Source organism: Vulpes lagopus, chromosome 8 (genome assembly GCF_018345385.1).
Source record: "Vulpes lagopus strain Blue_001 chromosome 8, ASM1834538v1, whole genome shotgun sequence".
Taxonomy (NCBI): Eukaryota; Metazoa; Chordata; class Mammalia; order Carnivora; family Canidae; genus Vulpes; species Vulpes lagopus.
In genome coordinates, this window is record NC_054831.1 from 122410124 (window position 1) to 122427407 (window position 17284).

The 17284-nt window shown below is 48.0% G+C and overlaps 1 protein-coding gene across 8 annotated transcripts; it reads right to left on the minus strand.

The window, feature by feature from the left end:
• Nucleotides 1-908: 908 nt before the first annotated feature.
• Nucleotides 909-11309, minus strand: PIGV (phosphatidylinositol glycan anchor biosynthesis class V). Of its 8 annotated transcripts, none has more exons than XM_041766364.1 (5): nt 10949-11309; nt 9278-9369; nt 7400-7534; nt 3063-4202; nt 909-1707 (listed from the first exon to the last, which is right to left on the minus strand). In XM_041766364.1, exons 3-5 carry the CDS (start codon nt 7475-7477, stop codon nt 1426-1428), a joined length of 1500 nt encoding a protein of 499 aa, XP_041622298.1. In that variant the 5' UTR covers nt 7478-7534; nt 9278-9369; nt 10949-11309; the 3' UTR covers nt 909-1425. The 8 variants fall into 8 exon arrangements, with proteins under 8 accessions (XP_041622298.1, XP_041622299.1, XP_041622297.1 ...); XM_041766365.1 differs by lacking the exon at nt 10949-11309 and adding an exon at nt 10587-10818; XM_041766363.1 differs by lacking the exon at nt 10949-11309 and adding an exon at nt 10384-10577.
• Between the last annotated feature and the right edge of the window lie 5975 nt (nt 11310-17284).

Here is a 17284-nt window from a genome sequence, read left to right on the forward strand (position 1 = left end):
ACAATTTATGAATTCATGCTGCCTTGTTGGCATCTCTGACCCATGTCTACCAATCAAGTAAGCACAGGCCCTCGGGCACAGCAGGAAAACCAGTCACGGCTCAGACGATTTACTTGCCTGGAGCAGATTTACTTACACAGAACAAGGAACCTTATTTGCCAGGTGTCGCTGCTTTTCTTCTTTCAGAGGAAAGGTCACTTAAGTTACTCCTCAGAGTTGCACCCAAGGAGGGAGAGTTTCTTTGGAGCACTGAAGGCAGGAGAACAGGGTATTTTCTCCTAAAATCACGTTTGAACTTCTACGTGAGTGTTTAGACTGGGATGATTTCATTCTTAAAGCAGCTCTTAAGATCTTAAAGCAGAAAGGGACCTACTATATTACCTGGCCCACTCCCTCACCTCTCCCAGTACACTAATATCTCCCCCAGTTTCAGAAGAGGTCACTGGGGCTGTGAAAACTCCGCCAGGGTCACACAGCTGATAAGTGGGGCTCTCCTGAGAAGACTAGAATCCAGGTCTCCTGCCTCTTTGTGCAATGTTCATTTTACCATGACTTTTTCCCTAAGTATTTTGTTTTATTTTTAAAAACGTAATTCAAGGGCACGTGGGTTAACTTGGTTGGTTAAGTGTTCGACTCTTGATCTCAGCTCAGGTTAGTGACGTGAGTTCAAGTCCTACCCAGTGTGGAGCCTACTTAAAAAGAAGCAAATAATGGCAGCCCCGGTGGCGCAGCAGTTTAGCGCTGCCTGCAGCCCAGGGTGTGATCCTGGAGACCCAGGATCGAGTCCCATGTCGGGCTCCCTACATGGAGCCTGCTTCTCCCTCTGCTTCTCTCTCACTCTGTGTCTCTATGAATAAATAAAATCTTAAAAAAAAAAAAAAGGAGCAAATAAGTAAATAAATTCATTGCACAGTCAAAAGTTGTTTAATTTGCATATCAAGATTTTTTCATATAAATAAATGAACAAATCATGACAATAATAGAAACAATATCCCATTTAGAAAAGATGGCCCTACTTTATTTATTACTGCCATTACACTTGTTCAGGCCTCCACCATCATGTGTCAACTATTACCAGCCTGTCAGCTAGAGCCATGGATGAAACTCATTCAAATAATTTACATTTAAATTTACATGTGGGTCAGTGGTGAGTTTACAATCATCTCTGCTATGCTTGGTTGACAAGACAAATCCAAGTGTACTTTAAACCTAGAGTAAGATTTCTTCCCTTACAGAGAAAACAGGTACTGCTCTAAAATTTGCCATAGCCAGGACCATATGAGGGCTCTCCCGTAGCTCACATTCTTCCCATCCCCGATCAACCTTCAGAAAGACTGGAAGTTCCTAAAGAAAAGAACAAGGGTCTCAGGGCAGCACACACAGTTCTAGTGTGTATTTGTACTTCCAGACCCCTGAGATTCCAGGTCATGTCCAAGGTAGGAAGTTGCAATGTAGGAGTAGTCCCAGGAGCCAGTAAGACAGGAAGTAGCCCAGAATACATCGTGTGACTAGTGAACAGGCTTTCCAGTTGTATAGAAGTCCCACAAGAGAATTTCTGGGAACCTTTTGTCTTGCTACAGATTCCCCTGCAAGTGGCTTCCAAGGCACAGTCTCTGGGGATCTCAGCAGTGGCTCTTGATTCTGAAGCAAATAAGCTGGAAACCAGTACACAATAGGAGTGGAGGAACCCAGAAACCTGGTGAGGACCTGGAAATCATTAAGGGGGGGGAACCCACACATTTATTAGAATATCACTGCTTCAAATTGGACCAGCCTGGGGCTTCCCTGCTGCTGGGTAAACTATAGGCCCATAACTAGAAATGTATTGTGATGGAAAAGAATTTAGCAGAACTTAGAATCTGCCTTATAAAGAGCTGTGTGTGACACCAGCCAGGTGACCTCAATGTTACAAATAAGCAAAGCTACGGCTAAGTACTACAATAATGGGCCAATCAGCACTAAAAACTCTATGGGGTCCAATTTTAGCCTAGGGCCTGGACTCTAAATGCTAGGCTGTGACGTGGGCTTTGGGGACCTGAAGTGGTTCCCTCGTCCCCCAGGGATGGCAAAACAGGAGGGAAAAGGGGGCAGAGGATCCTGTGGTTCAACATTTTCCCTCCTAGAGGAATTCAGAGCCAAGTCTCCACATGGCCTCCCTCATCTAAGCTGGAAACTCTAAGCTGTGCTGGCACTCACTCTACTAGTTAATCCAGCTACAAACACAGAATGCTACTTTCTATTTCCCCTGTGCCTCTTACTCATACAACTCAGAAAACTTTACAAACAGTCAATGTGCGCCTCCAAGAGGCAGAAAGCTGTTAAGGAGTGGCCAGCATGGAGGAAAAAACTTTCATGGGGTTATGTGGGAACTGGGGCCCTAGCCAGGAATAAAAACATTTAAAGTATCAAAGGCTTCCCATCCCTCTGTCCATCCCCCACCCCACCCCAAACATTGCACAAGGGATCTCCTCAAAGACTGAGCACCTGCCAGAGCTGAGAATGCCTTGAGTCAACATTCCAGTAGACACTCAGTGTAACAGGACAGGAGGGGAAGGTCCCGAGCTCTCCTCTGTGCTTATTCCTTTATCTCAGTCACATCAGATCCTTCCACAACTCTTGTGTCTGCACACACACCCTTCACTTTCCCAGAATATTCTTCCTCTGCCTCTTAAATGCAATTCCTTCTTACTCTTTAGGACCCAGCCTTAATATGACTCCCTCAACTCCTTCGGTCCATTAGCTACTTTTTCCTCTGCATTTCCAGAATACTTTATCTGAAAACAGCAGCTCCTCTTCCATCCCACTGTACTAGAATTTTAGCTGTCAAATGTCTATCTCCTCACTTTTACCATGAGACCCAGTAGGGCGGCAATCTTATCGCACTCATGTTCCATTCTTCAGTGGTCTGATTAGGGTCTGGACAAGGAAAGCCCCCAAATAGTTATTGAATGAATAAATAGGTACAGGTCACTCAAATGGGAGAGACTAGCAGCCTTCCTCATCCCTGGTCAAGGGGTTTTGCCTGTATTCACACCTTTACCCCAGCCAGGAACCCACCTCACCTGGACATGCATGTAGACACCACCAAACAGCAACAGCGCTGCAGCGTGGACCAGGTACACAAACACCCGAGGACTGAGGAATCCAGGATGAGAGTTCTCTCGGGTCTTACTGTTCTTGCTCCTTCGCATCCCAAGTGTAAGGCAGAGCCATGGGTGGATGGTCACATATGTCCATGTTGCCCAGGCAACCAGTATAGCCACTGGTGCAGCCAGTAGGAAATTGGGCACCTGCTTGAACTCATAGTATCGCAAAAAGCCAACATTCCAGTAGAGATCCTGGATATAGCTATATATTAAGGGAAGTTTCCAGGAGCACCAAGGTGGCTCATTTCCCTCCACAGTCCGGTAGCCCTTGTCCACAGCTAACTGCAGCAAGGGCTTAGGGATGGGGCGGGCAGAGCCTGGCAGACAGAACTGGGTGTAGGCATAATACTGAAAGAGGGCAAAGGGAAGGCCAAGTGTGAACAAAGACAGGAACACAGAGCCCATCAGCATCAAGAGCTGTCTTAGAGGATTCAGCACCATGAGAGAAGACAGAAATCCCTGGCACTGAGAATACACGAGGAAGCCAATGTTGACCAGTCCATTGGAGCGAACGCCAGTGGCAAGGGCAAAGAGGAGTCCACTAGTCCAGCTTCGGCCCCTTTCCAGCTGCCCCATGGCGCTGAATGTCAGGAGGGCAAACAAAGCTTCTGAGTAACCAGCTGCCAGGAAGACATTGGCGGGGCTGAGGCAGAAGAGCAGGGCTCCATAAAAGGCCTGGCGGGGACAGCGCAAAACCAGACAGCCCAGGTCATGAAGTGCGACAGTGGCTAGCACGGAGAACAAAGAATTGAGCAATGCTACTGAGATTAACAGGCGACTCCGTAGGTTCAGTAATGCCCGCAGGGGTCTCAGCAGTTCAGCTCCTACCAAGAGAGCCAGGGGGAAGCCAGGGAAGAAGGCAAAGTTATGCTCATATAGATAGCCGTGCTCGGCAATGAACAGGAAGTGTTCAGCATCCCAGTGAGACAGGCCACCCAGAAGACCTTCCACGAGTTGGTCCACAACGCCTGAGGGGGTGAGGTGAGGAGGAGAGAAGGCTTCTGCACGGTGATCTGGGATGATGGCATTGAAGAGTGCCTGTGGGATGAAGGAGAGCTAGGATTTTGGTTGAGCAACTGGAAGGCAAGAAGTACCATTTAATAAAATGAGGAAGAACAGATTTGTTAGAGGACAAGCAAGAGTTCGGTTCCAGACTAAGTTTGAGTTATACATTCCAGTGCAGAAGTCAACGAGGCAGTGAGATATGAGTCTGAGGGTCAGGAAAATGATCAGGGCTGGAGACATAAATTCAGGTGTTATAATTGCACAGAAGGTATTTAAAGGCATGAGACTGAATGAGATCACTGGGGAGGAAGTAGGGCTAGAGACAAAAATTCTGAGGATTGGGCTCTGGGTGTGTCAACATTTAGAGGCTTGAAGCGGAGTAAGGATCCAGAATGAAGATAAAGAAGGAACAGTCATTGAGGTACAAGGAAAACCAAGAGAGTCTGGGGTCTTAGAACCAAGCAAGGAAGTGATCAATTCTATTAAATGCTGCTAGTAGGTCAAGGAAGCTGGGGACTTAAAAGTGACTGCTGGGTTTAGAAGTGTGTAGGTCACTAGTAAGTTTGACAAGAGCTATTTCTCTATCCTCTATGGAGGATAGAGAAGACTGCCTGGACTGGGTTCAGCAGAGAAGAGGAGAAAGAAGACATACAGACAACTATTTGGATAAGTCTGGCTGTAAATGGGGTAGTAGTAGATGAACAACCATGTGAGAGAGAAGTATCTGTGAATGGGAATAATCCCATGGAAAGGAAACCACTGAGTATGCAGGGGAGAGAGAATTGCTGGCGCAGGCAAAAGGGGGTAGGAACTGCTACACAGGTAGGGGAGCAAGCCTGAGAGAACAGCCAGGTTTAGCCCCACCTCACCGGTGAAGGCACAGAGATGCAGAGGTAGATACAGATGTGGTGGGAGCATGCCCAGGGTCACTTCTGACTGCATCTATTTTTCTGAGTTTTTGCTCAGGGAAGCAAGTTGGGGAAAAGGTGTTAAGGTCTTGAATAAAAAAACAAACACATAAAATAAGTCATCTATGACCCTAGTTCTCAAAATAGGCTGTCGTGCACTGGAATTATCTAGAGAGTTTCAAAAATACTGATGCCTGCATGTCTGGGACCTTCCCCCCGAATTAATGATTTAACCAGTAGGGGATACAGCCTCGTCACCGAGATTTTTTTTAAGCTCCCCCACGTTATTATGATGTGCAGAACAATCTGAGAGAATGGCAGGGTGCAAGGGCCAGGGAAATACACTAAGATAGCCAGGTAGCACTAAAGAACCCACTTGGGCCAAAGATCTTGAAGAGAAAGAGAATGGTCAATACAACTATGTGTTTCTCTCTGGGCATGATGCAGAAGTAGAGACAGAATGAAACTGAGCCACAGTTGAGCTTTGGTCTCGTGACTTAGCCAGGGAGAGGGAAGCAAGTGAGTTGTGCACGAATGCCTGGTGGACCATGGAATCTACCTGGGTAAGAAGGGGCACAGTAGCCATAAGGTGGGTAAGACACTGTGAAACAATGGTGGAATCAATGGATTATAAGTCCTGAAGGGGTGAAAGAGCAGTTAGAACTGGGGTACTAGAGGGAGTAAGCTGGGAAGATAGGAGATAGTGGTTAGTTGTATCAGCTTTATTAATATTGAAACCACTAAGAAATCAACAGTAGTTGATTGTCAGCTACTTAAAGGAAAAGACACCATAATTTTTCATTCTCACCACCTAGCACAGTTCTTGGAACAGAGCAGGCACTTAATACAATCATGGTGGTTGAGGGAGGGGAGAAGAGATATGCTCCTTTCCAAATCACCCTCTGAATTAGTCTTGGTTCTCTATCCCAGATGCCAGTTCACAGTCCTGCCCTGGGGGGGCCTGCCAATCACTCATCTGATGCTGTTTGGAGCCATCACTGGGTCAGTTTCCCCAGCCCCACAACTTGGGTATAACCCCATTCTTAGAAGGCTCTTTCTCTTTTTGGTCAGTTTCTTTATCAGGCCACTTTAAACAGTGAAAACGAATGGGACAGGAGTGACAGTAACAGATAACAGCCCCAGTCTCGGGATCCCTGGGTGGCGCAGCGATTTGGCGCCTGCCTTTGGCTCAGGGCGCGATCCTGGAGACCCGGGATCGAATCCCACATCAGGCTCCCGGTGCATGGAGCCTGCTTCTCCCTCTGCCCATGTCTCTGCCTCTCTCTCTCTCTCTCTCTCTCTGTGTGACCATCATAAATAATAAATTAAAAAAAAAATTAAAAAAAAAAAACAGCCCCAGTCTCCAAGCTGAAGCTACTGTTGACTAAACCTGGGATGAAATAGAGGCTGCTATGCCTCATAGTGCGGGAAGGGAGAAAGGAGGTTTCCAGAAAGGAAACAGAAAATGGCATTTGTGGGGGAAGAAAGCACATGTAACTATGCTAATATAACATGCCTGCATCGTTGACATACAGTCATCAACAGCACACACTGAGAACATGCTAAGTAAGCACCAGGCTCTATGCTAGGCACCAGACAGAATTCATCTATGTGTGAAACTGGATTAAAATGTGTCAAGGGGAGCCTTGGAGGGCAAAGGGAGTTGCAAAAGTGCAAATGCATTCCAAAGGTTGTGATGAGTGAGACAGCAAGGGGAGACACCCCCCTCCCCCGCCCCGGGAAAGAGCTGGGGACATTGCTGACTAGCCGAATATACAGACTGTCTCAGGACAGAGCCGCTCAACTGACTGACACCATGCTCAGTCTCCTGGTAAGAGGACCCAGGGCAATGCCTTGGGCTGTCGCACCCTACAGGCATCTCTGGTTACAGAACCTCGTGGTCTATTGGAAAGAGCACTAGCTCAGGAGTTAGGAATGCTGGGGTCTGATTCTGGCCCTTGTCTAACTTGCTATGTGTCTTTAGGGAAGCCATTGAACCTTTCTGGGCCTCTGCTGGTTCACATGTAAAACAAGGGATTAATAAACCATTTCTGGGCACCTGGCTGGCTCGGTTGGTAGAGCATGAGACACTTGATCTTGGGGTTGTAAGTTCAGGTGCACGTTAGCGTGGAGTTTACTTAAAAAAATAAATAAAATCTTTTAAAAAACACAGACCATTTCTAAGAGTCCTGCCCACCTTTCAATGATCAGGTGTAGGTGTCTATGGTTCCAACCACATGGAAGGTCACCTGGGAGGCAGAAAGACTATGGGGACAGTTCTTGGTGCCTAGCCCCGTCATGTGGCAATAGCATGTTCAGGACAAAAGAGCAGAGACTGACCTGTAGCACCAGAGTCAGGACACGGCAGCTGACTGCAAACCTCAGCACCTCTTTCCTGGACTGGTCCAGGGGCCACATCCTCTCACTGCTGGGAACTCAGGGGTGCTGCTGCCAGGGCTGAGCTCCCACAGGCTTCTAAACTCCAAAATCCAAGGAAGAAATGTCATACGTGGGCTGAAAATAAATTCTTCTCCCCCCCCCCGCCCCCACCAAAGTAAATTCTTGAAAACATTCTTCACAGGAGACTCTCCCTTCAGCATTACATGGCAAACTCAACCGCCTAACTGCCTAGATGAACGAAAAGGTATCACTTGGAAGCACTGTATTGTCAGGAAAGTTCTACACAGATAGGCATGAAGGTGGCAGCTAAGCTCACAGAAAATCTTTAAAAGCCCGCAATGTAGCCCTGTGCGGGAACTAAAGACTTGGGTTCAAGTCCTGACTCTGTCACTCACAAGTTCTCATTCAGTCCTACTGGGCCTCGGTTCTTTATGTATAAAATAGGATCAGACTGTTTTCTTTTTTCCAGCCTGTTTTCTCTCACAAAATTGTCATGATGGTGAAGTGGCCGAAAGTGTGAAGAAGTACCACCAAACCCATGTTGTGGTTACTATTATTTGGTGTGTGCCCTTTTCCTCTTGCCCAGAATAATAAACTACATCCCAAACCAGAGTCCCAAAAGTGGGGCACAGAACTCAACTGGAAGACCATAATGACTACACACTCTAGCCTCGCTCTCTGATGTGTGTTCAGCTGGTCTGTGAAATTAAGTGGAGAAGGAAAAGAAAACCACCACCCAGCAGGACTTCAGCCAGCTCACATTGCTAAAACAAACTCAGGGGGGGAAGAGAGAGTCGACTACTAGGGATGGGGAAAACTGTTATTTCCCCATCTCTTTGTTGGAATGGCAGCAATCTATAAACAACTGCAAAGCCATTCTGGGGCAAAGAATGAACTTTAAGGCTTTTATTTTATTTTGTTTTTAAACACAATTCCTTGGGCTAAAAGAAGTAGCAATGACTCCTAGAGAACATTCAGACACCAATCTGGGAAGTCAGAAGTGGTGGCAAGAGCTCCAGAGGCAACTCACTGATTTGGAGTGAACTATCCCTAAACCAAAGAACATATCAACTGAGAAATTAACAGAAATTAACTATCAAACCTTTAGGTATCATTTGTTTCTGGAATTCTTCTCTGATGCTCACTAGACTATTTGATATGCTCTCATTGTACTCTGCTTCGTCGTCTTTGCTGCTATTGCTTATTTCAGTTGCTTGCGAGGGCAGGGGCTTTGTCTATCTTGCTCCCAACCGTACCCCCAGGGCCTGGCATTACAAACAGGCATTTCAAGCCCGTGTTCTCATTGAGTAGAAGTGGCAAGAACAAGATATGGCATCACTAGTTCACTGGCTCGGGATATAAAGCCACTGCTTTAAGTATTCCTCCCACCATATCTCATGCTAAGATCAAGACCTAAGTCACAGAAGCCACAGGAAAATACAGTTTCACCAGCAAGGGAGCAAGATTGGCCAATAGCAACAGTACGCTTTCCTCCGCACAAGGGGGCGCCCGCTGCCCACTCCACCACCCGGGGGCCTGGAGGAAGGGAGGGGCCGTCAACGCCACACCGGTTTGCTCATCAAAATTCAGTTCAAAGGCAAGCTTTTGAAAACCCCAGTGAGCCGCGGTAGTTTGTTAGTCCACCCAACGTTTCCAGCATCTTGACTCGCGCGGAAGGGAGAGGAATTGTAGAAACAAGTACAGCCAACCTCGCACGGCCGTCGATTCTCTATTTTCGGGTGATTTCACTTCTTCCCTTCCTTCACTTCCCACCCACATGCAGAAGAAAAGTTGGGGACAGAAAAGCGCTTAACCCACCTCTGCCTCTTCACCAGGCTTCCATTCTTCCTTTCCTCTCCAGAGTCAAGCTCTAGCCCCGCGACCACAGGAGACTTGTAACCTACACTTAGCTTACAGGTAAACCAAGTAAAAAACAAAATAGAGCCAGTGAGTTGTCCCTCTTGGCTAGCTGCAGACCTCACTTCCCAACAAGCCCTTTGCGAAATCAGACACGAATTGGCAGGACACTTAGAGCAACTAGTTTACTCTATTTTCCCGTGAGATAAATATCCCCAGAGTGGTGAGTAATAAAAATCTCCATGGTTTTAACATCAGAGATCTCATTAGACCCTGTGAAGCCAGTATAATTACCATCGCCATTTTATGGATGTGGAAACTGAGGCTCATCGGGGTCAAGGGGCACACCCAGGGCTATATTTAAAGAGAATGTCATTTTTTCCCCCCTTTTAGAACTTCACGGTCTTCCCACCGGCCCTCAACCGGGCCGAAGGGGATGTGCTCTTTCAGGGCCAGGGTAACGACCCAGGTCTCCCAAGTCCTAGCCCAATACTTGTCCAAAGACCGCGCATGCTCTTACTGGGTATGCTTAGGGAAGGGAAGGCCCTGAGACTCTGGGGAAGCCTGTATTGGAGCCCGGCACCCTCGGAGGAAGACCGCGTCCTTCTAGAGTGGGGAAGTCTCCATGACCCGGTCCTCTCGGGGCCAGAGGCGTCGCTGGCTGTGGCGAGCCAGGGGCCGCGTTCTGCCAGCCCAGCCGGGTTCGGAGACCATTCTAACCCTTTCCTTTCTAACAGAATCCCAAATAGGCAGTGGGAACCTCCTCTCCCCATAGCGGCCACGGCGCTGGGGCTACTCCCGAGGGGGCCGGCGGGGCCTGGCAGGGCCTGGCCGAACCTGGCCTACGGGCCGGAAGGCCGGGGAGGGCGGGAGGCTGTAAAGGAAGTGGCGGCACCGGGAGGCCGCTACGGCGGAGGGGCGGGGCTCCCCGCTTCTCGGCGGCCTCCGCCTCATTTCCCTCGGCCTCCGTTTGACGACTTCCCTCCCCCCCGAGAACTCCAAGGCTCCCGAGCTGGCGCCGGGTCCAGAGCGCCGGCCCGTCTCGACCTCCCAGGCGAGGCCCGAACCTCAGCTCCTCCATCCGGGCCCCCAGCAGCCCGCGCCTGCGCACCGGCTCCGCCGAGGCGGCCCCGCCCCCCTCCTGCCCGGACTCGGAGCTGCCCCGCCCCCCTCCGCGGCGGCCATGTTGACTCCGGGCGCGCGGGGCGGGGATGGCTCAGACCCAAGAGTCGGAGCTGTGTGTCTTGGCGCTTTCCCGCCTCAGTGACACCTGAAGAGTTCCTTTTGGCCCTTCATGCGCCCCAAGCCCCCTCCCCCGCCTTCCGTTGGCCGTGCTGCTGTGGCAGAGTCGGCGCTCTCGCTCGAGTCGCATCCCGCAAACATCCACTGAGTTCTCGACGCGTGTGCCCGGAGGCTCCCGGAGTTGGGGCCGCCCCGCGGCCTCTTCACAGAAGCCAGAGCCGCACTTTCCCTGCCGTCAGGCATCAACCGCTCATCACGGGGCCCGGCACACAATAGATGGTCTCTGAACAGGAGGAAAAGCTTTGGGGTTTCTGTGGCCAGCAGTGGCACCCTGCGTCCCGGGTGTGAGGAAAGTGGGGGATCCCCCTGCCTTTCCCCTCCTCCACATACCGGGGACCTCGTGTCCTACTTGGATCCTCAGCCCCACCTCAGGTGGCTAATGAGGACTGTGCAGGGCACGCCTCCCCCCCCTCCCCCGGACTCTTCTTCCTCATTCAAGCAGTTGCTCTCGTAGGAAGTGGGGCCAAAAAAGAAGAAGCAGCAGCAGCTAACTCAACAAAACCGGCTGTTAGGGAGGAGCGGCCAGTGGGTACCCCGTAACGGAAACTGTTAGAACAAATTTGCACCCTCCTTTCAAGGAAAGAGATAATAAATCCTTCTCCGTTGGTGGATTTCTTGTTTCTCAGGATTCCAAAGCCTTCTGTGGTTTCAGTTATCGGCCCTCTAAACGGAGCTGGGGTCTGGGTTAGCCTCTGGCCACAGCCCTGGCTGAGGGAGGGGTTTATCTTCTGCCACAGCTACTGATGTGGGTGGGAACAAAGGGATGGTTGCTATCTCTCCAGGCAAAGAAAACTAGCCTATCAGTTGGGGGGGGTGGGGGTGGGGGGAGGGACAGGGACGGCACTCTTTGATTACAACTCTTTTCAGGTTCTGAGACCTAAGCTGCCCTAAGATACTGTTGTGTGTAAGGTGGATAAAGTAGAAATCACATGTTAGTCCTGAGTTGGAGAAGGGAAAAAAAAAATGGAGAAGACTCTTGCCCAGTTTTTTCAATGACACACACTTGTTCTCAGTTCCAGAGGCTTGTGAGTGAACCGGCAAAGCTGTGGTGCACACTCGCGACCGGGGCCTAAGGTTGTGGTTGGGGCCTAAGGTTGTGGCTGGAATCTCTAGAAGTCCATGAGGCTCCCAGCAGTATTCTGTTTTGCAAAGACAAAACTGCTTTGTGAATTCACAAGGTAAAAAGACATGCATTCTTTTTTTTTTTTTTTTAATTTTTTTATTTATTTATGATAGTCACACAGAGAGAGAGAGAGGCAGAGACACAGGCAGAGGGAGAAGCAGGCTCCATGCACCGGGAGCCCGACATGGGATTCGATACGGGGTCTCCAGGATCGCGCCCTGGGCCAAAGGCAGGCGCCAAACCGCTGTGCCACCCAGGGATCCCAAGACATGCATTCTTAAGGTTTCCTCTATGCATAACAAATTACCTTAAAAATCTGTTTGTAAAAAACGACAGGGGTCTCTTGTGACAAGTCAGAATGTTTTCTAACAGCTCAACTACCACTGTTAGAGGTAGAACTTTGTCCAGATCTTCAGCTCTACTTTCCAGCAATTTCTCCTTCCTTTCCTTCTCTGCTGCCCACCCCCCTCCTCTTCCGCTCTGTTTCCTGTTTCATTTTCTGGCTCCTGCTCTGACAGGAAAACAAGAAAGCTGAACCTTGTGCTCTGAAAGCCCTGGCTTGTCAGAATGGGAGAAGACTGGGTGGGATGGGAGGGGTTCTAGAAGGATCTCCAAGGCTGTAGGTAAGTAGTTGAGGAGGCAGCTCTCCAGTCTGCTTTTAGAGTCTGCAGCTAAAATGGAGCCTGCATCTACACAGGGAATCAGCTGAGCAACCAGCACTGTGGGAGAGCCAGGGAGACAGAGACGTGTCCAAGAGCTCCAGAAAGACGTTATACCACTCAGGCACTCCCATGAAGAAACAAATATCCCATACCACCAACAAATGATTTCATAATATAAATCCCTGACCTAAGCAATACAAGCAATGCATCACTGTTTCCAGAATCCTAGAAAGTAAGTTACAGCATTTGTTTCTTGAACTTGCCTGGCTCTGCCATTGCTGCTTCCCCTGCTTGAAATGTCTCCCTGCCAGACCACCCTTTGGCCAGCCCACTACCTTCAGGTCTCAGCTGAAAGGTGGTCTCCTCAGAGAGGCTTTCTCCCACTACCCAGTCACAACCAGCACCCTGTACTGTACCATCCTCCCTGTTCTGTTATCTTCATAGTACCTATTGTCACCTGATTATCCTGTCTGTGAATTTTACTGCTTTCATTGTCCGTTTCCCTCTTGTGGAATATAAGCTCTGTGAGAGCAGGGGCCCAGTTCACCAAAGTATTACTCACGCTTACACACCGTGTGTACTCAGTAAAGATCTGGTTTATAAATCACTTTGTTTAACCTGATACCTATATTTTATGGACGTGGGAACTAGGGCTCAGAAAAGGGAAGTGGCTAGCCTGAAGTCATATAGCTGGTGGCGAAGGCAGAACTTGAATTCAGATCTCCAGGCTATTTTTTTTTCTGCCACTCCACACTATTTTAATCTTTCTCAGGTGTACCTCTTTCTCTTCCTTTTGTTCCACACAACATCTTTATAGGCTATGCCAAGAATCCAGCATAGGGCACACACCACACCTTAACAGTTCCTATCCTTTCCTCCACTGAATTCGTTTTACCCTTTGATTTAATCAACAAAACAGGAGTGCCTACTATGTGACAGAATGAGGATGTAGCACTTAGCAAGACGAGGACAAGTCCTTGTCCTCATGGAGATAGTAATATCTACTTCATGGATTCTTTTTTTTTTTTTAAGATTTTATTTATTCATGAGAGACACAGAGAAAGAGAGAGAGGCAGAGACACAGGCAGAGGGAGAAGCAGGCTCCATGCGGGGAGCCCGACATGGGACTTGATCCCGGGTCTCCAGGATCACACCCCAGGCTGCAGGCAGCACTAAACTGCTGCGCCACCAGGGCTGCCCTACCTCATGGATTCTGTAGTGCTTGGCACAAAGCAGTCCATGAAGATGGGCTGTTGTAATTACCGGAACAAAAAGGGGAAAGAGCGATGTTCCCACCGGAGGTGGGAAGTTCAGTAGTTCTCATGGAACACTCACCATGCTGGAGCAACCTGACAACTCATTTCGTTCTGTTAGCGGCCTTGCCTTGCTCCTGAACCATATCCGAAGATGGCCTTGGCCCCAGACTGAGCAGAGGAACAGACCAGTGTATCCATTCTCAGTAATTCAGTTTCAGACATTAAACTTTCCATGGCCCCAGTCCTAGGGGAACAATGAAGTAGCTAACCCTGATCTTGGCTTTGAGGCCACATCATTATGGGACAAAAGTGACCACACTGGCTTCTGATTCTGTCACTGCCGGTTGTTAGCAGGCAGGGCTAATGCCTCTGATGACAGGCAGCTATGCCTTCCCAGAACCTCATGCTACATCTTTTCTCTGTGGGCATTCACTGGCAGTTTCCAAGGGGGCTGGGTGAGACATCCATCCTGCAATCTGAGGCGGCACCAATCAAGTTTTGGACATTCCTTTTGGCCTCTGTTGTATCATTTGAAGATGTCTATCCACTTGGGGACAAAGACCCCACCCTGCCTCTCAATTGCAGGAGCCAAACACTGATCCTTTAAAGGCCATGGACACTAAATATTTTTCATCCTTCCTTTGGTGTTTGCCTTTCAGTAGTTAGAAAACCTTGACCCCACTGAGAGGCCTAGTGGAAAGGGCCTTAGCCACTTGGGGGTGGCAGTGGCTGCAAGGCAAAAGAGCCAATGAGGTTGAGAGTATTGTTTAGGCCAGACTTGGCAGCTGTCCAGCTATGAAAGAAGGTTAAGGTCATTTGGGGGGTGGGGAGGGAGGAGCCTGGGAAAAGAACTACTGGCCACACCCCTGGGTTCTCTACTGGCGAGGTTCTATTTACTTCTCAAAAGCAAATTACTCACAGCTCAGTGGCTAGCAGTTCTCTGCCTGTGGTAACTCCAGTCAGAAACTGGAGGCCAGGCTCGGCTCCCCCTGCATTGCAGGGGAGCAGATGAAAGGAACCCAGGAAACCAAACTCCTAGGTAATGCTCCACACATAGCCCAGAAATGCACTTTCTAGACTAGAAAATGGAGTTCGAGAGGCCTGGTGCAAAAATAGTCATTAGCAACACTGCTTACCAAAATATAGATATGAAAAGCTTCCCATGTAGTTTTTTCCCAGAAGAGTCCTAGTAAGGCAGCTTGGTTGACGAAGGTTAGCCATTGTCTCTACACCTCCCTACTCAATCAATAGAGGAATACTTATTCATTCCTGTCCTTGACCCAAATATTAACAACCACGCTTAGCTCAATAAACACTTGATTGAAATTCTTGAGACAATCTTTACCTCATGCTGGATACGACAAAAACAAATCATGCCTGCTGAGCTCCACGGCCAGATTCAGTTACTCCTGGTTGTCCTCTGACCCAGGAAGGAGGGCCTTGGTCAGCAGGACCCCGCTTCATGTATGAGCTCAAACCAGCCACTTTCCTCAACTGTATAATCAGAGCCAGAATACTGACTCACAGGCACAAATCTTCAATCCTCCCTTGTAGGATTATTTGATGTACCATGTAGTCTGGTACACAAGTAGGTACTCACTAGAAAACTGTTTCAAGTTTCATTTTTAAGGTCTACAACAATAGCATTTTTCTGTTACAGCTTCTGGTCTATTGCTGCCCTAAGGAAGGAGATGAAGAGAAACTGTATATTGCAACATTAGCCTGATAAAAATAACTGCATCTGGCCAACATCTACAATTTCATTCAACAACTACTTAAGTGGCTGCTCTGTGTCTTAGGTCCGGAATGTAGCAGTGAGCAAAATAATGCCCTCAGAGAGCCTACATTCTAGTAGGAGACAACAGAGGAGAGTATAACATACAGTTGATCCTTCAACAACAGTGGGTTTGAACTGTGTGGGTCCACTTAAACAGATTTTTTGGTGGGAATACAGGCAGTATTATAAATGTATTCTCTCTTATGATTTTCCCTCTTACTTGATTCTAAGAATACAGTATATAATACATATGACAAAATGTGTTAATCCATTGCTTATGTATCAGCAAGGCTTTTGGTCAACAGTATACTATTAGTATTAGGTTTGGGGGGAGTCCAAAGTTCTACATGTATTTCTGGGGGGGGACTTGGCTGGCTCAGGCCATACAGAATGTGACTCTTGATCTCGGGGTCTTGACTTCAAGCCCCACGTCGGGGGTAAAGATTAGTTAAAAAACAAAAGGTTAAAATAACTAAAAGCAACATTTGTAAAATTTTAAAGTATTTTTGCCTGGGTTGGGGTGGATTGGCCCCCATAGCCTCTGCACTGTTCAAGGGGCAGTAACAATATACAATATATACAATATAGCGGGCAGTAACAAGTGCCACAAAGAAAAAATAAGGCAGAGAGGGAAATAAGGCAGGGGAGCAGGGATTGCTATTTCATTTTTTTTAAAGATTTTATTTTTATTTATTTATTCATGAGAGAGAGACAGAGAGAGAGAGAGAGGCAGAGACATAGGCAGAGAGAGAAGCAGGCTCCATGCAGGGAGCTCGATGTGGGACTTGATCCCAGGTCTCCAAGATCACACCCTGGGGTGAAGGCGGCGCTAAACCGCTGAGCCACTCTGGGCTGCCCGAGATTGCTATTTTTTATTCCCCCCGAGATTGCTATTTTTCAATAAGTTGGCCAGGGAAGAGTTCACCAGCACAATTTTTAGGCAAAGACCCAAAGAAGAGGACTTCTGCCACAGTTATCTGGTCAGAGTAATCTGGACAGAGAGGATAGTAGGTACAAAGGCCCAAAGATGGATATGTTCCTATGTGGAGGAATAATGGGGAAGAAGAAAGGGACCCAGAAAGCTAACAGCAAACCAGACACTGAGGGCCTTGTAGGTCATCAGAAGGATCTGGACTTTATTTACTCAGAGTGAGAAGCACTGAAGGATTTTGATCCTAGGTCTTAAAGAGAGCATTTCTGGTTGATATGTTGAGAATAGGTTCAACTAGGCAAAGCAGAAGCAAGGTCAATTTGGAGGACATTTCAAGAATTTAAGTACAATAGGACCATGTCTTGAACTACAGTGGTGGTGGCTTGACTGAAGGTTCTTTTTTGGAGAGCGCGAACGACTGACATGGAAATGGAAGTAGTTTTGTTTTGCTGTTTTGTTTTGTTTTGCCAAGCAATGGAGTTACTGTTTATTGGGAAAACTATGGGAGAAGCAGGTTACTAGGGGAAAGCAGGGCATTTTAGCTCAAGGGGTGTTCAAATTAAACTTTCAAACGTTAAGTTGGAGGCTGCCTTGAGATAAATGGTTGTCTTATTGTTAAAATTTCTTAGAAAAGCAGACTTCCTCTTAGCCAACTATTTCCAAAAGCTCTTTTTCCCTAGAGTATTGTCAATTTCTTTGGCTATTTATATCCATTATTATTTCAAGAGGCTAATGTGCCTTTTACGCCTAGAACTTCCCCTTATAGGCGAAATCATCACAGATGCTTTAAGTTTACTTATTACACTGTGGAAGGTAAAGTGGAATATGGTGCAGAAAGAAACGGTCCAGGATGCCACCATTCAGGGGAAAAAGCACCCTGAGGGACATTTCCAACCAAGAAGAGGACCAGCAACCCC